A 23,556-nucleotide genomic window follows, 5' to 3' on the forward strand; every position below is an offset into this window, starting at 1 on the left:
CTTTTTCAACGTAGGAAATAACCAAAAATCGCAGGGAGCAAGGTCCGGGCTGATATCATGTTACCAACTTCATTCGATCGCGACGATTTCTCTGTAGAATTTTTGATCAATCAAATCTTTGTTTTTTCCAGAAAAGAAGCTAAAAATCCTGGAGGGGTCACCTCTACAAGTCATTTTCAAAACACTGTAACTTGGTCATTTTTTGACTTAGAGAGCTCAGATTTGTCTTGTTCTATTGGTAATTGCTCGGTCTTTAAGACTACAAAAACCGCATTTTGATATCTGCTACCGTTTGTCCAAAAACAAAAAAACAATCAACTCTTTGTTTTTTTCCAAAAAAGAAGCTGAAAATCCCGTAGGGGTCCCCTCTACACGTCATTTTCAAAACGCTGTAACTTGGTCATTTTTTGACTTAGAGAGCTCGGATTTGTCTTGTTATACCGGTAATTGGCCGGTCTTTAAGACTACACAAACCGCATTTTGATATCTACTACCGTTCGTCAATAAGAAAAAAACGTGCAGTACTTTTGGGACAACCTATGTATTTTTAGTAGTGCAGGGGCCGCCGTCCGCCCGCTAATGACGTCAGGCACTTTTCCCGATTTCTTTACCCTTCCTTCGCCCTCCCTCCTCGCCGTACCGCCTTATTCCTCCAAACGGCTCTTTCGTGCAGTCCTAGACCCTCCTTCCCGCCTAAGTACCTGATGTCATGAATAAGTTGATGTTAATGAGCAATCTCGGGCATATTGCAATTTATTTGTTTATTGTAAATGCCGAAAGAAATGGCAGAAAAACGTATGTAAAAATTCAGGAGGAAAAAAAAATAAATACTAAGATTGAAAATGCTAATTGTTATGCCTTGGATTTAAACAGACGTGCTTTTCTTATTCATTCATGGCACCAAGTAGCACACTCGTCATCGCGTGTTGGAACATCAGTGACCCCAGTTGGGTGTGGTTCGGATAGGCAACTAAACCAACTGCCTGACTGAGCGGCGAGTATCACCCGGTTTTGAAGGCACTCTGTGCCGCGGCTAATACTACTAACATACCGCTCAGATAGCGCTTCCGTGCGCTCCGTGACACCCAACCGCCACTGATAGCTATCCTGACAGAGCACCTCCGGCAAATCACATCTCTTCATTTCCTGCCTTATTCCTTAATCCAGAACCTTCTTCGGCAACCTATCATCTGACATCCTTTGGTCGTGCTCATTTGAGACAAGCCATTGAAAGTGTCATGAGTGTTAGCTTTTTGGTTGATAATAGAATGGTTATCGAGTAGCTTGTACTTCGATCATTTTCGGTCATCGGCACTGGCATCGATGTGCCTTGTTTGTTATCAATTTTCTCTTTCTCTCAGATCCCGGCCGCCACCATGTAGGGCTCAGGTTTTTATCGTTTTTTCTTTTTGTTTCCTGAAAATGACTCAGTTTTGAGTCGGAACGTCTCGGGTTCATCAATTGTGTATTTTTAGCCTTGTTTCCCGTTTTTTCATCCTTGTTTTTCCACTGTTATCATAGGCGTAGCTAGGGGGGTCTTGGGGGGCCTGCCCCCCCAGAAATCTCGTGCCCCCCCTCCCAGAAAAACGGGATCCTCCATTCCTCACCCACCCCCGCTCTCTTCACCACGAGAGGTGGTCCCATGCCGCCCCCCCCCCCCCAGAAAAATTTCCTAGCTACGCCCCTGACTGTTATTGACCCTCATTGTCTTGGGCTGCTCTTAAACATTCGTATCTGTAGCTTGTACTGATCTGGTGTGTTTTCTTGTGTGTTTCAGCGGTGCGAGCGGACAGGATGCGAGGGGGACGGAACAAATTCGGGCCAATGTACAAACGGGATCGGGCGCGGAAGCTGCAGATGATGCGGCAGCGGCAGATCGCGATGCAGACGCTGATGGGGTCGCAGTACGCCATGCTCGGCGACGGGGCGGTGACGCTGAGCTACCAGCCGGGCTCCTCGTCGCCGTTCGCCAACCTGCACATCAAGCAGGAGATCCAGATCCCTCAGGTGTCGTCGCTCACCTCCTCGCCGGACTCCTCGCCGAGCCCGATCGCGGTGGCCCTCGGGCAGGCCGGCCTCGGCTCGATCGCCGTCTCGGCCTCCGGCAACAGCCAGCAGCCGGCCCTCCAAATAGTCACGTCCAACAACGGATCTTCCCAGTCCTCGCAGGGCTCCAGCTCGGCCTCGGCCCCCGGCTCCGGCTCCAGCCTCGTCAACGAACACAAGCTTTGGGCCTCGGCCAACTCCACCACGCCCTCGCCCTCCTCCAAATCACTCACCTTCGACGCCAGCTCCTCCACCAGTAACCTAAATAGTAAAGTCTCCCCCGTCATCCGGGAGTTCATCCAAGGCATCGACGACCGGGAGTGGCAGAACTCTTTATTCTCCTTGTTACAAAACCAATCGTATAATCAGTGTGAAGTAGATATGTTCGAATTAATGTGCAAAGTATTGGATCAGAACCTATTTTCTCAAGTCGACTGGGCGAGGAACTCCGTCTTCTTCAAGGACCTCAAGGTAAAACACATTTCACTTTCTTTTAGCATCAGTATCTTTATTCGGAGGGTCTGGACACTCCAGGGGTTCCCACTTCCTCGAAAATCGGGGATTTAGCGACCCTCTGCGGGCTGATTGTTGGAATTGATAGACAAATCTATACATAAAGAAGACGGAAGGAGTATGGAGCGATCCTATTGGTTGAAATGGGTGGTTCTGATAGATTAAAGGGGTAAAAGATGGACTAACTAAAGGACCTCTCGTGGGTTTCCGTTAGTTTGTTTATTACCTACCTCTTTTATCCATTGCGACCACCCGCTTCCACCAATAGGATCCTTCCATATCCATTTTGTGTTCTTTGTCTATAGCTTTGTATAACAATCATCCAACTGGAAAAGTCAGGGAATTTTCATTTTGTAAGTACCGTGTCGGCCCAGCAACTTCAGCTGGTGCCATTCCAGACAGCACCGACAACTTCTGCTCGCCTTTATCCTTAATTTGAATTTCTGAAAATGGACTTTCCCAAGTTTCTTTGAGAAAGTTGGCTTTCCCCTGAAAACCCTAACCGCACAACTGGTCCATACCCTCCCAATGAAGGCACTCTATTTTTAGCCTATGTTTAGCTTGTGTAATCTTTTTCTATTATGATGGTGCTTGTATACGTTTAAGTCACAAATCAATCGATGAACACGCTTGAATTTCTAGGAGTACTGAGCCAAATCGTTGCCTAATATCTAAGAACGAGGGAGGATATGAGGTCGTTCAAATTTGGTGTGTTCGACAGTTTGTAGGCAAATGTTGAGTGATTGGATAAGAGAACTCTCGTTTCGACATTTTCTCCTCTGCCAGTATTTGTCCAGCAAGTCGAATGTGGATATTTGAACAGGAGCACCATGCGCGTCAAGACGATTAGTCCCTCAAGTCGCGGTACAAAACTACATAGGTACGGGGCACGTTCTCCAAGTGCGCTGAAAATTACATGAAGTTATTTCCTTCCAACTTGCCAAAAAAGGATGAAAGCACAATATATTTTGCAACATTTTGAAACAGTCTCTTCAAACGCCTGGAATTAAGTATTTGCAAAAAGCGTTACTTTGTTTGGCCCACACTATTTCGCGGAGAAGGCAAGGCAAAAAAGTTCAAGAAATTCGTCAAAAATTATCGAGCTCTAATCAGTAATCAGGGTGCTCTGAGCATGGGGTAGGCAATTCCCTTCGTTACGACCCCAACTTCGGGCCCTTCAGCATGCATGATCTCTCACCTGTGAAAACTGACAAGAAAGAGTCTGAAATCTCCTGGACGGCTAAAGCCGAGCTCATGATTTGTGTCCCCTCTTAAGCCCAATTCACACTATCAAACTTTTCATTCAACTCTTGGATGCAACTTTGTCGTAATGAAACATTGGATATCGTGATACTGACGCGAGAAAACGACGATTTGATGAAAAATTGAACGAAAACTCAAATGCGACGTCACATTGGAAAAAAAAACACATTGGATCTAGAGTCCAGACTCTTAAAAACATCGACAAGAAAAAATATTCTCGATTCAATCAAATTTAAGCTTGAATCAAGAACCAAGCCTCATAATTTGAGCGGATTTCCTTTTGATTTAAGCTTAAATCTGATTGAATCAAGAGTCCTTTTTCTTATTGTCGATGTTTTCAAGAGTCTGGAATCCAGATCCAATGTATTTTTTTCCAGTGAACTTTTTGTGCAATTATGTCGGATGAAAAGTTCGAAAGTGTGAATTGGGCTTTAAAATCATGGGAAGTCGAATGGTTGCTTCTTCTCGCTCAGGATGGCCGCCGCCGTCCTGAATGCGCAGTTAATAAGTGGGAAAAGAGAGGATGGTGAGCGGGGGGGGGGGGGGGGGGGGTGAGGGCTGGAAGGAACCGAGAGCGAGAGGGCGGCCGTGCGTGTTATTTTAATGGCGGTGAATTTATCATTTGCGGGATGACTCCGAGACTCTGACCCAGTCATAAGATCCTCGCTCGTTGAGGCAGGTAAGTCAACCGCGCTGAGCTCTGCTCCGCTCCTCGGAGGCTCAAATGGGGAGTCAAATCAGATGAATCCTCCTCTGACTCACCTCCTTCACCTGGCACCCACTGCCCACTTTATGTTATTTTTTTCCCCGTGTGTTTTTTTTTTATCTCGCCGAATCGTGGTCCCCCTTCTCTGCGGCGCGGCGATCGAAGTTGGTAATATTTACCAGGAGGTGTGTGCTTGGCGGCCACGGCGCGGCACAATTCAGTGCCTGGGTTGGATACTGCCGTGCTAAGGAAAAACGCTGTATGAGCCTTCTGGCGTTGCCAAATTTCCCTCGATAAATCACGAATTTTCGGGAAAATTTGTAAATATTTTTCTGCGAATTTTTCGGAGGGTTTTGCTCAAAAGTCTCAATCAAAGTGGAGGTTTTGATCAAAGATGCAGGAGAATGTGAACCCTTCTCCGCTGACCCAGAGACTTTAACGCAGAATAGAAAAGTTGGACGGGCTAAACGCACGATACAACTATTTCGACTACAAAGTAGGTGAAATTGCATATCCACGAAATGAAGGAGAACGTAAACTCATTTCGACTAACTCAGAGACTTTAACGCCGAATAGGAAAGTTAGATGGGCGAAACGCACGATACAACTATTTCGACTTCTAAGTTGGTAAAATCGCACATCCACAAAATGAAGGAGAACGTGAACTCTTGCCAACTAACTCCGGGTTTAGAGACTTTAACACCGAGCAGAAAAGTTTAATGGGGCGAAAACAGATGATTGGTAAGCTGAATTGAAGCGCTGGGTGCAGAAATTCATGGTTGCGCTTACTGAGGATCTCCGTTAGTATTTCATCCACTACAACTACCGCAAATGCATCGAATTCGTCAACTTTTTTACTAAATTTTCAAAGTTTTCAATTTTCAAACATGACCCGATTGATTATACCACGGGAAAAAAAGGAAAAACAACTCTTTCACCACCAAAATAGAGATTTGATTTGGGAAATAATCGGTTCAATTCCTGGTAGCTCGAAACTGCGTATAAGCCGAAGAACTCACTGCACCCCTGTGATGTCCGATTCCTGGTCGGCGGATCACGCGGTTGGTAAAGAGACCGCTGCGTCCATCTCAGAGGACCTCGCGGCCGGCCGACCGCCCCCCATCAGTATGTCCGCGTCCGCGTGCAGCCAAGTAATTCCGCAAATGTTTTGCATGTTTCAAGTCTCGGTGTCTACCAGTCAGTCGGAGCTTAGTCCACCCCTGCCTCTTCCATCTTCGCTTGTTGCCACGTGACCGAGTAAAACCACCGGATGTTCCCGACATCAATTGATCGTATTCGATAGTGGTTCCATGTATCTATGCTTCAAAACAATAGACGCATTTAATGGTGACGTCATGAAACGATACTGTCGCCTCGATAACTCGAAAGTCGAAACGTTTCCTTTTTCCTTCCCGCGCACCTCAAAGGTTACAGCTATTTTTCCTTCGCCTCTCTCTCTGAACACCAGTCTTCCAGTAGATCCTTACTGCAAAATGTAGTTCGAATAGTGGCAGGTCCCCGGAACAAACCTCTTTTCTTTTTTCCTCCCCGCGCACCTCAAAGGTTACAGCGATTTTCCTTCGCCTCTTTCTCTGAACACCAGTCTTCCAGTAGATCCTTACTGCAAAATGTAGTTCGAATAGTGGCAGGTCCCCGGAACAAACCTCTTTTCTTTTTTCCTCCCCGCGCACCTCAAAGGTTACAGCTATTTTTCCTTCGCCTCTCTCTCTGAACACCAGTCTTCCAGTAGATCCTTACTGCAAAATGTAGTTCGAATAGTGGCAGGTCCCCGGAACAAACCTCTTTTCTTTTTTCCTCCCCGCGCACCTCAAAGGTTACAGCGATTTTCCTTCGCCTCTCTTTGAACACCAGTCTTCCAGTAGATCCTCACTGCAAAATGTAGTTCAAACAGTGGCAGGTCCCCGGAAAAAACCACTTTTCCTTTTTCCTTCCATACCACTATTTTTCCTTCGCCTCTCTCTGAACACCGGTCTTCCAGTAGATTCTTACTGCAAAATGTAGTTCAAACAGTGGCAGGTCCCCGGAAAAAACCACTTTTCCTTTTAAATCCTTCCATACCACTATTTTTCCTTCGCCTCTCTCTGAACACCGGTCTTCCAGTAGATCCTTACTGCAAAATGTAGTTCAAACAGTGGCAGGTCCCCGGAACCAACCTCTTTTCCTTTTTCCTTCCACACACCTATTTTTCCTTCGCCTCTCTCTGAACACCTGTCTTCCAGTAGATCCTTACTGTAAAACGTAGTTCAAACAGTGGCAGGTCCCCGGAAAAAACCACTTTTCCTTTTTCCTTCCATACAGCTATTTTTCCTTCGCCCTTCTCTGAACACCTGTCTTCCAGTAGATCCTTACTGCAAAATGTAGTTCGAGTAGTGGCAGGTCCCCGGAACCAACCTCTTTTCCTTTTTCCTTCCATACAGCTATTTTTCCTTCGCCTCTCTCTGAACACCGGTCTTCCAGTAGATTCTTACTGCAAAATGTAGTTCAAACAGTGGCAGGTCCCCGGAACCAACCTCCTTTCCTTTTTCCTTCCATACAGCTATTTTTCCTTCGCCTCTCTCTGAACACCAGTCTTCCAGTAGATCCTTACTGCAAAATGTAGTTCGATTAGTGGCAGGTCCCCGGAACAACCCTCTTTTCCTTTTTCCTTCCAAGAATCAGCTTCAAGGACAACGCTATCTTCGCTTCTCCTTCCTCCGCCGGCGCTTTCCCGTTTACTCGTCGCAGTCTCTTCTTCCGAGCGACTCCACGGAGGACTCGGAGCGCGGCAACCATGGCGACCATCGGATTGCCCGACGGCCGGGCAACGCGGCGCCGAGTTCTTCTGGCGTGTTGCGTAATTCAAACTGAGTTGTACCCGAACAGAACGAAGGCGGAGTTAAAACACTCGGCCGCGGTTGCCAAAGCTCGAGCCCCCCACTTTTCCCTCGCGCCGGACTCGGGCCGTCGCACGGTGGACCGAGCACGGAGAAAAAAACTTCGTGCATGGGACCCAAAGTTGAGGTCATACTGATCTCTGAAGTTTTCGGATCACGCATTCGAAAACTTGAGGTCCAGCTGCCGAAGTTCGGGTCAGGCATCTGAAGTACTTCGGTACGTACCGAAGGGCTCGGGTCACACGTCTGAAGTACTCCGGTACGTACCAAGCACTTCAGGTGTCTGATCCGAACTTCGGAAGTTGGACCTCAAGTTTTTGGATGCGTGATCCGAAAAGTTCAGAGATCCATACGACCTCAACTTCGGGTCCCATGCACGAAGTTTTTTACTTCGTGAGTCAGTGAGACAGGTCGGATATGAAATTTTTGACTAGAACTGTGCATTTTGACGTTTATGTCGTCGTATCTTAAATTTCAAGGGGTGCCTCTGCTAGAAAAGTTCACGAGGCAACCACTCTTAGAACTTCAACGTCTTGTGTAAACGGAGTTACAAGCGTTTAAAATTTTCTAAATTGTGTCCGACTTCTCCTATCGACTGTATCCACCGTGCGTCGACTACCTGAGATCAAGTTTGTTTTAAGGGACGACGTCACGTTGCTACCTGCGGCCGCGGCCGGGCGACCCCTTCCATAGATAGTCCCCCCACCGTTGCCGAATCTAACAGATTAATCCGGTGTCGAAAAGGAGCTTCAGCCCCGAATGGCAGCGTCCGTCGGTTCTTTTTCTCCACGTCTCTCGGTTCCTCCGTCGCGCGTCGCTTCGCTTGCGGTGGGCCGCGGTCGCACAGTTGAACGAGCCATCGGGCGTGAAATTTTTGTCTAAATCGGTAGTTTTTCCAGGTTTATTATGTCTCGTTTTTAATTTTAAGAGATTTGTCTCAATGGGGATTCACTGGAAAAACTATCGGGGCTAATTTTATACTTCTACGTTTCGTATTGCTGACTGAGATGAAAGCTTTTAAAATTTTGGAATTCTGTCCTTGTTCTTCCGTTGACTCGTCCCACCGTGGGTCGGTGGGGCATTTTCGTCTGGGTATTTCGAAGGTGGATGGAAGTTGTGGCCAGCCTCTTCGGTCCGGTCGCAGCGCCTTGGATTTCGGCCGAGGTACTTTTTTATGTCCTCGTCCCCGTACCTCATCTGAGGGTAGTCAAAACTCATCTTCGGTCTGTCGTCCTAACCTTCGCTCGAGTCTCCGGTCGTGGATACTCGTCGGGGAAAACTGAGAGTTCTCGCTGTACTTCATTTTTTCAGAGGTGTGAAGTCGTTGTGTGAGGAATTTGTTGGACTCTTGAAGAATCTAGTATGAATTCATTGGATTGGCACTTAAAAGCATCCGGAATACAGTTTCTATGAGAGATTTTTAAGGAAATATTTTAATTTTCAGATTTGTTTGATCATAGTGTAGTGTATCAGTATGACAATTTTAAAAGTAAGAGTGGCTGAGCTCACGTCGCAAGGAAAAATCAGGCAGGATATGATAAAATTTCCCGAATCAAATAAACCTTTGAACATTTCAGGAAGTCTCGTACCATTTGAAAGCAAACGATGATCGTTCCAAAAGGATAGCCCGCAATAAATAAGCAGACAGTGAAAGAGGGAGAAGAACCAATCCAAAAAATGAAATTTCAGCTATTGATCCAGGAAAAGAGAAAATACAAGCATATAATTAGAAGAATTCGACGGAAGAAACCGGAAGTGCAAGGATCTTATTTCTTGATTGAATTAATTGAATGAAAGCGAAAAGCGGGAAAATCTCTCTCTCCCGGCAGGCTAGTTTCGCTGAAAAAGGAGTAGAACACATTGCCGAAAATAGGATGAGAATAAAATAACGAGATTCATCCGGCCTGAAGGACCAATGTTTCGGCTCGGGTTGCCGAAAATGTCATGGGTGGCGGTAGCCACCTCCGGACAAAGTCTAAACTCGACAACACTGGAAAGCCTCCAAACGAAAAAGGTGGCAGCCAACCATATAGAATATAACACTCGGGCGTTTCTTCGTTTGAGTCCAAAATCCCCATCCACGACGTCCCGAGTTTAAATGGCGGAAATCTCTCAACAACGCAAATTAAACGAGCTTTTCAGGGGCCGCGAGTTTCCCGAGCTCGTAATCATGGCGAACGGTGGCCAAACGTTTGACCTCGCCCGGGAAAGTCTGGAGACGAATAACTCACAGCCGAAGGTCATGACGGCAATAGTGGCGGCTTCGGTGGGGTTTAAAATCGTCGCCGTCGCCTTGAGTGCCGGCCGGGGGTGAGCGGGAGCGTGGGGGGGGGGGTGAAGGGGGGCGGCACTGCGCGTGGGTGAGGGATCGGAAGCCCGGACGCAGGAACGGCAGAGGGAGCCGAAATTAGCGAAATCAAAAGTTCGAGCGGGGCCCGATCTCGGGCAACCGAAACCCGAGAGGGAAAAGGGAAAGTGAGAGGAAAACCGATTCGGCGAACCGGGGGAGGGGCGGGGCGGCGGGGAGGTCGGGAGCGGGTACCGCGTGGGGGAGTTTCGGCGCACAGTGGACCCCTCCCCGCTCCCGAAAATGACGAAACTCAGTTATAACTAAATCGGTAAGAACGAAAATACGCCAACTCGGTAACTCGAAAATGCTCAATTTTCCTTCGAGACAGTTAATTTTCATGAAGGTCATTGATGTTAGCGTATCTGTTCCAATCTGGACCTTTAAAGTGTCCTTAAATACACTGGAAAGAAAGCACATTGAATCTAAAGTCCAGGCTCTTAAAAACATCGACAAGAAAAGTACTCTTAATTCAATCAAAATCTAGCTTAAATCAAGAACCGAGCCTCTTAATTTAAGCGGATTTCGTTTTGATTCAAGCAAAAATCCGATTGAATCAAGAGTATTTTTTCTTGTCAATGTTTTCAAAGTCTCGACCCTAGATCCAATGTGTTTTTTTTTGCCAGTGTACTTGTCTTTGAGCACCAAAAGTATTTTTCCTAGACTAACTTCTTCACCCACCGCGCAGTTTTATGTGTATCTTAATTATTTTCATTTTTTCGAGTTGGTGTGTTTTCGATCTCACTGATTCAACTTTGAGCATGGTCAGTTCGAGGCCTTGCCAGTGCAGAAAGGACTTTTTTTGGTTGCGGTGTCTCAGAATCTCCACTACTGATTTACATTTTAGAGAGGAAACTATTCGGTGAATTCGCTGAAATTTTTCGTTTTCAGCATTTCAAAATCATGGAGAAAATTCTGTTGAAATTCCAACGAATTCCATACAATTCGCTTTAATTACAATGGGTGAATGTTGTCGGAGTTTCTGAAACACCGTAAGCGAAAAGTATCCTTTCTGCACCCAGCGGCCCAGCGCTTCAATTGCTCTTGATAAGATATTCATTTTATGGGAAAGTTTTGAACATGGTGTTTAGGACCGGGAATCCTTTTTTCTAGCGCTGAGAGACTATTTTGCTTTAAAAGTTTGAGGATTATGTGAATAGTTCCTGCTATTTCTCCGCAGTTTTTGTACAATTGAAGTGGCGGGTTTAAATTAGAAGAATCGGAAAGTTTTTTTTTTTTTTTTCTTAAGTTAAAAATAATGACCAGAATAATGACCGACGATAGAGTACTGAGAAGGAAATTTCTTAATCACAGAGAGAAACTGAAAAGAAAATGAGTGAAACCTAGAACGTCTCGTCAAGTGGACGTATTTATGCCAAAAGGAACTATGTAAATATGGTTTGCGTGAGACATAGTTCCTAAAATTCCATAGTTCATGAAAGGAACAATGTAAATTAGGGTTGCGTAAATCTGCGCGATCCAACAGAAAAGCGCCTTCATTTCCGTGTGACACCTCCCGCATCGCCGTGGAGTTGATTTAGTTGCGTGACCCAACCTAACCCAACTCGAGTCTTCCATGGCAGTACCACGCCTTTGCGACAGATTTGAATCGGATCGGCATCATCATGAAAGTGAATCACTTCTGGAAAAATACGAACATCGAGGCACTGAACATATTCCGCTCCATCACAGATTTATTTTTCGATGTACAATAAAGAGCGAACACTTTACTTCATAAAGCGTATTTCAACCCAATATTACCCATCACAGCCGTGGTTGTGAATCGATGACGTCGCGCTACTGGAACCCGTAACTTAAGCGTTACATTATCTTGTAGTTGAGTTTTTCGAGTTCTCTTTGTCCGTACGTATTTCAGAACCGCGTCATTGAGGTGTTAAAAGCCCGAAGCTATGGATACTTTCGCTTCAGCGGGCGGGTCAGGGTTCGTTTCAATAGTCACGGCTGCCAGGCTCCCAATAAGCTGGACTCTATCATTGTTGCAAATGAGGCTGATTGTCCTTTCTGCGCCTGAATCGAGATGGGTGGCTTCGGTTGAATTTGCAATCTGAGAACGCTGCAGGTTACGCATGCACAACAGAAGTCACCATAGTATGTCAGTACTATTTCCCTAAGTTAGAGTTTTTCTCGTTTTCCGGAATTTTACCATTTTCCAAATTTTTCCCGTTTTCTAGAATCCTCTCGTTGAGTTACTCTCGTTTGCCGGATTTTTACGTCTTCGGTATTTTTCTCATTTACCAGAGTTTTGTCATTTTTTCCGTTTTCCGGATTCCTCTCGTTCGCAAAAATAAAAACACATTTGATCTAGAGTCCAGACTCTTGAAAACATCGACAAGAAAAAATACTCTTGATTCAATCGGATTTCTGCTTGAATCAAAACGAAATCCGCTTAAATTAAGAGGCTTGGTTCTTGATTTAAGCTAGATTCTGAGTGAATCAAGAGTACTTTTCTTGTCGATGTTTTTAAGAGTCTGGACTCTATATACAATGTGTTTTTTTCCAGTGTTGAGTTTTTCCCGTTTTCCGGATTTTTCTCGTCTTCGGTATTTTTCTTGTTTTCCGGATTTTTCTCGTCCGCGGTATTCTTCCGGTTTTCCGGAATTTTATCATTTCCCAAATTCTTCCCCTTTTCCGGACTTTTCTCCAACGATTCGCGGACCCTCCGAAACGCGCGTTTCAATTTGAAACGGTACGTGTCTTAAAGGCTCAGCATCGGAGCTCACGGTGCGTCGGAGGGGGGGTTTCGAGTCGGGTTTGGGGATCGGAGTTAATTGGAGTGAAGTGAAGATGCTGGGGGCTCTGAGCGGTGATCCGAGCCCGTGAGCCGTGACCTATTTAACATGTCTGCTGTGCTCCACGCCACCGTTCGCCGGAACCGCCTTCGAGACCTGCGTGATTCCAGTCCTTCCCCCCGCACCCCGTTCCCGCAACCACCCCCATCTCGGCCCCCTTCACCCCTTCACCCCTTTCCTGTCTCGCGAGTCCCCCTCTCTCGCGCGTCGCAGTCAGGACCTCGGGCCCCTCTCTTTGCCCGCTTCCATCAACTTCTTCTTCGCCTCTGGAATGGAAGTCGGTGTGCATTGACGGCTTTTATGTATTTTCGGGCCTGGCTTGGTTCAGTCCCGAGGAGATTTGGTCCTGGATGTGTCAGGATATGATGTGAAGGCACTCCTCTCTGGAAGAACTTTTATGATTAGGTTTACGCAATTCTCTTGTGCGTTTCGGATTTTTCGTTTTTTATTTCTTAGTTTCTACTATTTCTTTTATGGTAGCACAAGTTCCTGAATTCGGAGCTTTAAGTTTAAAAGTTCCAAACGAAGACGGATTTCCTCCGAGAAAATGTTTTGACTCGAAAAAGAGGTTTTCAATGACGAAATTCAGATACCATCCCAGCAGAAAAATTTTCCTCCGGATAATAAGACAACAGAGCCATGATTCTAGTTCCTCTTTGGCTCCTGCTCATTTCAATATACTTTTTAGGTATGACAGTGCAGTATACTGAGACAGTAAAATAAGAATTTTCTTCAGAAGATGTGCCAGAGATTTTTGCTTGGAGAATGATCTCAGAAGTACGTCAGATTGAGCTCGTAAAAAAAATTGATTTTTCCAAGCCTTTTAATATCAGTTTATAGCAACTAGAACATTAATCAGAAGGATTTACCAGAAAAGAGCTCATACAGGACGAAAAAGGCAAAATGCATGTACATAGTCAAGAAAGGATAGTCACGAAAGAAATCAGTAACCCTAGAAATCGCAACTGAATATGTAAACGAGGCCATGAAAAAGTTGAACATCAAAAATCTGGGAAACAGAACTGTCGTCATCGTCCCCAGGATCATGGAGAGCCGTCATGAGGATATTTTGGGCGTATTTAGGTACGCTAAAAGGAACCATGCTGCGCACAAACCCTATGTTTACAATTCCTTTTAGCCTAAACACGTTCTGTATTATCGCCCACGCAAGTAGAAAAATTGCCACCTAGGTCGAAAAGCACATTAGGCGTTGAAAATAATATTCTACATCAGGAATCACACGTGGCGAGTTCCAAACTCTTTTTTACGGACTAAGTCGGGATTTTTCAATCTCCAAAACGAAGTGACACGGATCAAGACAAAGACACATAACGTGGAAAGAAAATTACATGCTCCACACAAACTTTCAAGAACCAATCAAATCGAAGAAACGCGAGGAATTTTGGCGCCCCGAGCGAGTCTGTACTTTTTGCGCCTCTCGTAAGGGGCGCTCTCCGAAAGCACGCAGTTTTGTGGTCGCACGCAGAGATAACGAATTCCTTAAATTCTGTATATCAAAACGCAATTTTTCCGTGCTACAGCGGTCAGTTATTTATTTATTTCGGAGGGAAATCGTCGGAGCGAAGCGATTATTTTCGTCGAAACTCGCCCTCGCAAAGTTTCGAGGCCAGCGCTTTCAATAAAGAGGGCAGTCGGAGAGGGGGCGGCAGCGCGGGGCGGGGGGGATGGGGCGCCGTTGGGGAACGGGGGTGCGAGGCTGTGCGTTTGCGCGCCCGTCCCCTGAACACAGCCACCGCGTCATCCATGCCGCCTCCAACCTCCAACTAGGTCAATATCAGTAGGTCACCCATGTTATTACTGGCCTTTCTTCTACTCCCTTTAGCCCCCTCTTTCTCCTCTTCCCTGTTCCGCATGTTTCCCGGCTTCTTTTCCTCGTTGGAAACACCCCTATTCGCCCCGTCGGATGGATCACCGCGGAAGCACTTCATGAGCTCACATGATAGAGCAGAGTGCTCAACAGGGAAAGAATTGAAGTTTTTACCGAACATGTTTTCTCGGCGAAAGCTCAACAGGGAAAGAATTGAAGTTTTTACCGAATATGTTTTCTCGGCGAAAGCTCAACAGGGAAAGAATTGAAGTTTTTACCGAACATGTTTTCTCGGCGAAAGCTCAACAGGGAAAGAATTGAAGTTTTTACCGAACATGTTTTCTCGGCGAAAGCTCAACAGGGAAAGAATTGAAGTTTTTACCCGACATGTTTTCTCGGCGAAAAATGTTGGATATGTTTAACGTTTCGGGAACGTCTGAAATCGGTTCTTTACAGGTGGATTAGCGTTTGTAGTTTTTATCAAAATTAGTAGTTTCAAATTTTGCACTTTTGAGAGAAACTGAAATTGATGAAGATCGATCGGAAATAGAAAATAGGATCCGATTCTTCCGACAAATCGTCGGTTCTCTTATGTAAGAGCGTATCTTAATTTCCAAGCGAGCCCTGTTTCACGTATAAATCCATGCTTTGTGGGGCTCATGCAGAAATCGAAATACGCCCTTACATCAGAGGGAAGACGAAATCAATAGTATTTACCGTTGTTATAAATACCCTTACAGTAGAGGGGATACAATTTTAATGTAGTACGTACACGAACTCGTAAAATTTCAGCAACAAGGCATGTAACCAACAATTTTTGAACAATTGAGTTATTCACAATCTCGACTCATGTTGGGAGTTACATGCGTAAAGGAAATCGTTTATGACGTCCAACTCCCATTCCAGAAATTTGAATACGCTTGGAGTTGTCACGTAGTTTTCTTCAATTTTCTCGAATCGTGAAAATGCAGTTAAGGTACTTTGTCCCTTTGGCCTTTGGCTAATATGTTTGATCACCTCTCTAGCCTCGGTTTTCGATCTCTGAGACCACATCTTGAGTGTGCGTATGAATATAAGCTAGTTTCAATGTTTTTCTCGGTCCTTACATACATCCAGTCGAACCGCCCTGGACTCGTGACTAGCGCTGTTGCCAATTAAATTATTAAATTCGTTGGAAGGCGTCTTTCCAACACCAAGCGACAGCAAGGGGCCGGGGGCCCAGCTCTCTACTTGGTGCGCGAACTTGGCCTCAGAGCCCCCCCCCCCCCTTCCCACTCCCCGCGGTTCTTGCACACTCTCGCTCTCGTTCTTGTCTCACTTTTGATTTTTGCCATCTCTTCCTCACCGGTGCACGCCACCATCCACCGTCCGCTCCATTCCACCGGCTTCGGAACCGGTCACGAATCTACATCTGCAAATTGTTGTTGATGACATTGCTTACGCTCCCTCGCCTAGTTTAAATCGCTCTTTGACTCGTCCGTTTCTGTGTCTTCCTGTCGTTGGTTTTTGTTCCGCTCCGTATTTCTGTTCGACGACTTGAATTCGACGCATGTTGAGGTTAGGGACCGTCCCTGAATTACGCAACGCACTTTTTCCGGCTCAAAACTCGTGAACCCTCGAGTCCTGCATGATCAACGAAAGCCAGGGCTCATTAGTGTTTCACGGAGAAAAAAACTTCGTGCGTGGGACCCGAAGTTGAGGTCATACGGATCTCTGAAGTTTTCGGATCACGTATCTAAAAACTTGAGGTCCACTTGCCGAAGTTCGGGTCAGACATCGAAAGTACTTCGATATCATACCGAAGGGTTCGGGTCACACGTCCGAAGTACTCCGGTACATACCGAAGTGCCTCGATGTCTGACCCGAACTTCGACAGCTCGACCTTAAGTTTTTGGATGCGTGATTAGAAAACTTCAGAGATCCATGACCTCAACTTCGGGTCCCATGCACGAAGTTTTTTTCTTCGTGTGGACTCTTAGAAACCGATTCATTTGTGAGTTGGGAACTTAGTGAATAGCATGAACGTAAATCATATAAAGTAAGTTATTTGTATAAAGATAGATGAGCTCAATGAATTCCTTGCGCCCTCATAGTGGACGTTCATCGTTCATAATTCAAAGCCCAGCGTTCGGTGACGCACAATCGATAGTTCACACTCGAGCATTCCTGCGGAAGATGTGTCGGAATATTACATCCTCAACTTTCTCTTCCCATTCGACGTTGGCCCGCATGATAGCATGAGGGTGAAATACCTGAACGATTACGCTTTTCGTAATGCGCCAGTTCGTTTACTTCATCCCCATGCACGGAGAAAGAAGAGTCACTGCTCTTCCATGCTCATACATCAATCAATCAATGATTTTTATGGGAATCAAGGCCTATTCGTGATCGATTTCTAACCCATGATGAGTATTGGAATCAAATTTTTTGGAGAAAGTGCTGATTTGATGCCGCAAGGATAGTGAGGGTGGACCTCTCTTCGACTGACCAATTAATAATCACCAAGAATAGGAAGAGCCCTTTAGAAAGCCGTGCGTTGTGCGTTCCGACCGGAACGTCACCGATTAAAAAAGGCCGAGCGTTTTCTCTGGAGCAATAGCCCCGTTAGGCTCGCCTGTCAACAGGGCTTTTGTTTTCCTCGGAGTCCCGATGACCCAATCGCCGCAAGTGAAAGGTTGTGGGAATGTGGAAAGTGAATGGATTTCACTCTCGTTTCGGCGGTGAAACTGTGCCTTTTGTTGGAGCCTTTTTCTCCGGCCGTGGTGCCCGTTTCATGCCCTCATTTGTTTGACCCAGTGAGGGTTGACCCGTATCGGGGATGAATGTTTGTTTGCCTTTGTTTTGTCTCGGCTGTCGACGGGTTGGGCCGCAGACTCGAGCCCCGCGCCACGGAGACCATCATAAATATTATTTACCCGAATGGCAACAAACACGTTCGGCTATTTGTGGGCTCTTTCACCGGTTCGTTACGCTCTGTCAGTCTCAATGTAAATATCAGTCAGGGCTGTTAGGTGTCTCTAGATTGTGCTTCGCTGCCTCTCGTGCTGGTCTTTGCCGGTGTTTTACGTCACTGCCCTACATTTTTGCCAGTTTTCCCGCGGGTTTTCCATATTTTTGTCAGTGGCGAGGCGTGAATGATCAGGGTGTCTACAAGTCCGGAAATAGTACTGATTTTTTAAGGGCGATCCGGAAGTACTGAAAAAGTGCGGAAATTCCGCAAGAGGGTCCGGAATTTTTCTCATTTTTGTCGCAAATGGAGCGAGGAATTCGAATTTTTTAAATTTTTTGAATTCCGTCAATTGGTGGTACTGAAAAAGTACTGAAATTTTCCGCTAAGGAGGTACTGAATTTCTTGGGAATGTACTGATAAAGTACTGTAAAAGTACTTCCGTCCATCAAGCACTTTCCGATGAAGCAATAAAAATGTTTCGTGATAATTCTTCATCGATCTACATTTTGCAGTAAGGAGCTACTAATTACAGCTAAGAAGGCTTACCTGCACAGGGATATTAATGGCACGTGCGTTATTCCTAAAGTGGACCAAAAATCTCGCGCCGAAAATCAGGAAATTTCATTTCAAATATCAGGAAAACCCAATGTGAAATTTTAATATACGCCGTTTAAGTTAAACTGTTTTTCCCCGATTAGGATCGTTGTTACTTTAAATAATCTAGTGAATGACCACTCTGGAAGATTGATAAGAAGCAAGTATGCCTCGTGATCATACGCACTGGAAAAAGAAACACATTGGATCTAGAGTCCAGACTCTTAAAAACATTGAAAAGAAAAAGGACTCTTGATTTAATCAGATTTAAGCTTAAATCAAAAGGAAATCCGCTCAAATTTAGAGGCTTGGTTCTTGATTTAAGCTTAAATCTGATTGAATCAGGAGTATTTTTTCTTGTCGATGTTTTTAAGAGCCTGGACTCTAGATCCAATGTGTTTTTTTTCCAGTGCGTAGTCACAATTAGCAGAACAATTTGGAGAGAAGTCAGTCAAGTGAGCTGTGTTGTTCGCGGCGCTTGCCGAAAAATTAGGCAGAGCGAATGGTTGTAGCAACGACACGGCACGCTTATCGCTTGTCTAAAGAGACTCCACCTGCGAACATTTTCTTATTGCGGGCTGAAGTGAATCATTGACCGAGTTTTGAGTTCGTCGCGCGATTTCAACAGTCCTGAATAAGTGAACACTCCGTGAGAATTCACCGAGGTGTGGTGGGAATCGCCCGCCCGGGCGTGTCTGGATTACGTTTTTTGTCTTTTAAATTCTCGTTTAATTTTATCATACAGGCCTCATACCACACTTAACTGCCGGTCACTCGCGAACAGCGTGAGAATGTGAATTTAGGCTGAAACCCGACAGAATGTCCTATAAACAGAACGCGGTTTGGGAAACGATGAACACGCAATCGAGCGTTAAACGGAGGAAGTCGATCGCGACTTTAAATGCACGCAAAAAAATAGTAGGTGCTGATGACAGAACCTTCTGTTTACAGGGCACCTGCACTTTTTTGTTATACTTACAGAACTTTTCTGTCTTGAGAACAGAACCGCGATCTTTTGCTCTGTCCGTTCAAAGAAAACTGCAGTAACTGTTACAAAGAAAGTGCAGGAGCCCTGTGAACTGAACTTTTTATTTCAGTGTGAAGTGTCTACCGAGAGGCAAGGGCCGGCCCAACTTTTGCAATGTTTTCGATGGATTTTTGTGCAAAGTTGGGATATGATATTACAAAATATGAGGTCTGGTAAGGAAGGCCTTACAGTGAGGGCGAAGGCCCAAAATCTTAGCTACCCGCGACGGCGCGTATGACGTTTCCCATCTCCCCTCTTGGCACGACCTGTGTGCTATGTCATAGAGTCCTTCCTTAGTAAAGGCCAGAGTCCCCGTATATAGAGAGTCGAGACAACGCGGCTTATGCATGTCACAAACGGGAATAGAGATTACACAAATCGGACGTTTTTTGCAACCCGTTCCCGAATTCCTGTCTCCATTCCCTCTCATTTCATTTGTTCCTTGCCGCACCCCATATTCCCCGGCCCATCCCAGTTTATAATATTTGCAATTGGTGAAAACGGATCTTTATTCCCGTTCGTGACACTGTGAAGGCGTAAAAGACGGGAGCCCATCAGAAATGGATTCGCGTTGCCTTTACTTTCAATATGAAGGGACTCTGGTAAAGGCGAGGGTGTAAGATTGTAGCTACCCGCGACGACACTCCGAGCGTTTTGTCCAGTGTTGTGGGGGCTTCGAGGAGCACCACGCAACGGGTGAAGGCGCCAAATCGTAGCACTGGACACGTTCTATGTGGTGGAGGCTTGGGGGCGCAGTATTATTCTGCCTTGCTAAGGAAGAACGCCGTAAGAACCTTTAGGCGTTGCCAAATTTATTTTGATAAAACACGAATTTCCCGGTAAATCTACGAATATTTCCCTTCCAATTTTTCAGATAATTTTCTTCGCAATTTCACCTATATTCCCTGAAAATTTCAAGGAGCAATATTTAAATCTTTCCTCAAAAATAAACATTTTATCGAAAGAAATTTGGCAACGTTCATGTTCATACGGCGTTCCTCCTCAGCGCGGCAGTATTATGCTATGGGAAGTGGATATCCCGACGGTTCGGCCGTGGATGGCCCGCGGTTGCGGTGCGGCGCGAGCTAGCCGTATGTAGTCCAAGGTAATGGCAAAGCGCGAATAGTCGCCGCGGCGTCGGTGGGGGGCGGGGGCAGGGGGTTACGGGGGACGCCGAGAAGGGGGTACGGGCACGCCGAGCCAAAGCCGCCATTACTTTTGTATTCGGCTCCGTCTAGTCACACTCGACCTTGTTGTCAAGTTTATAAACCGCGACCAACCAGTTCGTGGATCTCCGACCGCGGCAACCTGGCACTTGCCGTGAGAATCAGGGAATTTTCAACCCGGCACTCGCATCTCCGGCACGAAAAATCCCTCGTTTTTTCGACGGAAGAACGTTACTCCATCTCAGCATCAATGGGAGAGGTGGGACAAAATTTGGAAACTTTTAAAGCTCATAGCTCTGTTTTCACAAAATTTTGAGGTCCTAGAAATGGTCTCATTGGTTTTCTCGTAAAATGTTCTTTAGGAATCACCCCTCGTAATTTAAAATATGACAAAATAAACTTCTAAGATTCCGCGCCGTAATAGTGTCAGTCACTCCATAAGGAGAATATATTCTGTTCCTTATTCATATCGTCGCCTACCTGACATAAGGGCGTAACTACACTCTGTAATGGACCCTGTATTCCATACATTTCAATGCTTTTCCGTGCTCATCTCAACGTGTAGTTATGCAATTATGTCAGCCAAGCGACGATATGACTCGGGGTTTTCGGGCGCCACGTAGACTTGGGCACAGAATTTCAATCCAAAATTTTTAATAGTACACCTTGAAAATGACTCCGGGTAATTTAACTGGAGCGGGGATAATGCAAAATGCAGCTAAAATGAGCGCACTAAAAGCGTACCTGGAAGAATACCAGGGTAACAACTTTGTAGGGTAGGATTCCCACTCTTAATCGGGATATATTTTACTTTTCGAAAGATGGAACGAATCGAAGGATCCTCGTTGAAAAATCAGGCTGGCTTTTGATGGCCGTTCCGGAGGAGGATGGACAGAGCTGCTGGAGCCGCGTAGCGTGAGCGTCAAAGCGGGAACTTATAAATGGTTAGGTGCTTCAAGGCCACTGACAACTTTCTCTTTTTATTGTGACGCCGATGCCGTAATCACAAACAGATCATCAGCCTCTGTCCTCTTTATTCCCTCGTTCCCGCGTCCCTATTCCAGCGTCCCTGTCCCCCCTGCCTGCCCTCCTCCCCGGATCTCCCTCAGGTACACTGCTCCCGGACTCTGTTCATACGCTGCCAAGAATATTTTTCTAACGAAGAATGTTTTTAAAATATTTTTTCAACGAAGAATATTTGGTGAGTTTACCAGGCGTTCCCATAATTTGAGCCTCGGATGGACGTATTTATCCTAGAGGGAACTGTGAGCGAACATTGTTCTAGCACCAGCGAGTACGCTCTATGGCTGCTACGTTGCCAAAGGCGCTTCGCGCTCTCGAAGGCCCACCTCGCGGGCCCAAATAGAGCGGGGTTTTCCAGGGACTTTATCTTTGCGATAGCTGCAAAAATCATAAAAGTCGGTCTGGTAGATCGCCAGAACGAACTGTTACAAAAAATGAAAATGTATTTCATCACTTAGTATTGGTGAAAAAGTAAAGGTCTCATTTCTAAAATCTTAAAAGAGCGAGCTCATATAGAGACTGTAGCTCGTCGAAAGCCGCAAATATCATGGGAATCGGTCCAGTAGAACGGTCGAACTAATTATAACAAATAATGAAAATTCAGAGAGTTAAAAAGCCTACTAACGATTTTAGAGACCCCTTACTGCCATCTTCCCTACAGTGTTTATTTTCATTAAGTTCGGCAGTAAACGCTAAAATTCGCTGGAAGAGGTCTGACGTCCAAAGAGTTGAGCCAATGGTTTAACAGTCTTAACTTCATTCGCTGAAACTCTCTTAACGAAAAGCTCGTCTCGACATTCATCAGTTATCATTTGTGCCGCATTTGAAGGCGTTTTCAAAACAGCCAAGTTCCGATACCCGGATTATCGTTTTGCATAGTTCATATTCTTTTGTTATATTCCGTACCACTTGTTTATTTTTAATCCTCGTATAAAATCCAACCATTTGCTAAACACAATTCCAGCTGGAGCGTACTTCAGCTATGCATTCGCCACTGCAAAAATGTCGAAGGAAATTGACAATCCCAGCGTGCAAGAAGGCTATTTCAATTGTAATCCTCCGTCACATTTCTAAGGCGCAATGATACAACTATTTGAACTCTCCGGAATGCGTGAGGTATCACGCCGCATTTGAAGGCGTTTTCAAGACAGCCAAGTTCCGATATCCGGATTATCGTTTTGCATAGTTCATATTCTTTTGTTATATTCCGTACCACTTGTTTATTTTTAATCCTCGTATAAAAACCACCCATTTGCTAAATACAATTCTAGCTGGACCGCACTTCAGCTATGCATTCATCACTGCAAAAATGTCAAAGGGAATTGACAAGCCCTGCGTGTATGGAGGCTATTTCAATTGTAATCTTCCGTCACATTTCTAAGGCGCAATGATACAACTATCTGAACTCTCCGGAATGCTTGAAGTATCACGCCGCATCATTTGTCTGGAAGTTTTGGCAAGTTGGAAAAGGTATTTTCCGTGAAGTCCGTGGGTTTAGCCCGTAGCGGCGTAGCCCCTAAATCCGTCATAACATTGGAAAAACTAAATTATGACACTCGGCAATGCTGAAAGCGAATTTGTCCGTGGAAAAAGGAGGGATCACAAAACTTAGATCGCGAAGATACTCCGTTGAAGCCATGGTTTTTTCCTCCAATGAAGCATTTCCGGCTTCAAATAAAATTAGCGAAGAGAGGAGAGGTCGATAAGGAGTTTTATTCTATTTTATTATCCCCAGCTCACATTACGTCACAGAAGAAAAATGCGGAGACTTCATGAATGGAGAGGAGGAAAATCGGTGGCAGGAATTACGTGAATCATTCAAATTTTTTCCTCGATTTTTCCCTCAACACGCCTTTACCGGGAGCGCACCGTGTCAAGTCGACAGAAACTATTCCATGAAGATTACCTCATTAGAATGAGGAATTATCTCTGACGCGGTTAACTTGCTATTTGGCGGTGCGGTAGAGAAACCAAGAGCACAATCCGATCTTTAATTATAGATATCTTGCTAATGCTTTACCTGGAAAAAAGCAAGAAAGAAAAAAGCGATTTTCCGATAGCGAGTAAGTTTTTTTAACCATTAAAATTTACAGGAAATCTGCAACGTTGCAAACGGAGGGACGTGGTTGCGTCGTCTCGCCATCGAGAATGCGATTATTTCGACGTGCGTGAGGTCTATTTTGCCTAGCCGGCCAAGTGAAGGTGCTAAGCCAGTCTGCTCAGTACGGATTATCGTTTGCCTTCATTTTAAAGAATAGGCAAAGTCGGATTCTTACACGTCGAAATAGTTGCGAGCACCTATTTGCAAGGCGTTTACATATTCCCGCGCAAATCCTCTATTGCCCTAATGGAGAAATAAAGGAGAAATAAAAGCAGCGGATTCCCTCCC

At 45.4% G+C, this 23,556-nt stretch overlaps 1 protein-coding gene across 5 annotated transcripts in view; it reads left to right on the forward strand.

Moving 5' to 3' along the window:
- ftz-f1 (ftz transcription factor 1) overlaps window positions 1–23,556 on the forward strand; it is a 193,693-nt gene that overhangs the window by 154,906 nt on the left and 15,231 nt on the right. For all 5 annotated transcript variants that reach the window (XM_072297755.1, XM_072297756.1, XM_072297757.1 and 2 more), the window contains one exon: window positions 1,778–2,517. In XM_072297755.1, the coding sequence (XP_072153856.1) occupies window positions 1,778–2,517 (740 nt within the window). The remainder of the gene's footprint in view (window positions 1–1,777; window positions 2,518–23,556) is intronic.

This window comes from Bemisia tabaci, chromosome 3 (genome assembly GCF_918797505.1).
Source record: "Bemisia tabaci chromosome 3, PGI_BMITA_v3".
NCBI lineage: Eukaryota > Metazoa > Arthropoda > Insecta > Hemiptera > Aleyrodidae > Bemisia > Bemisia tabaci.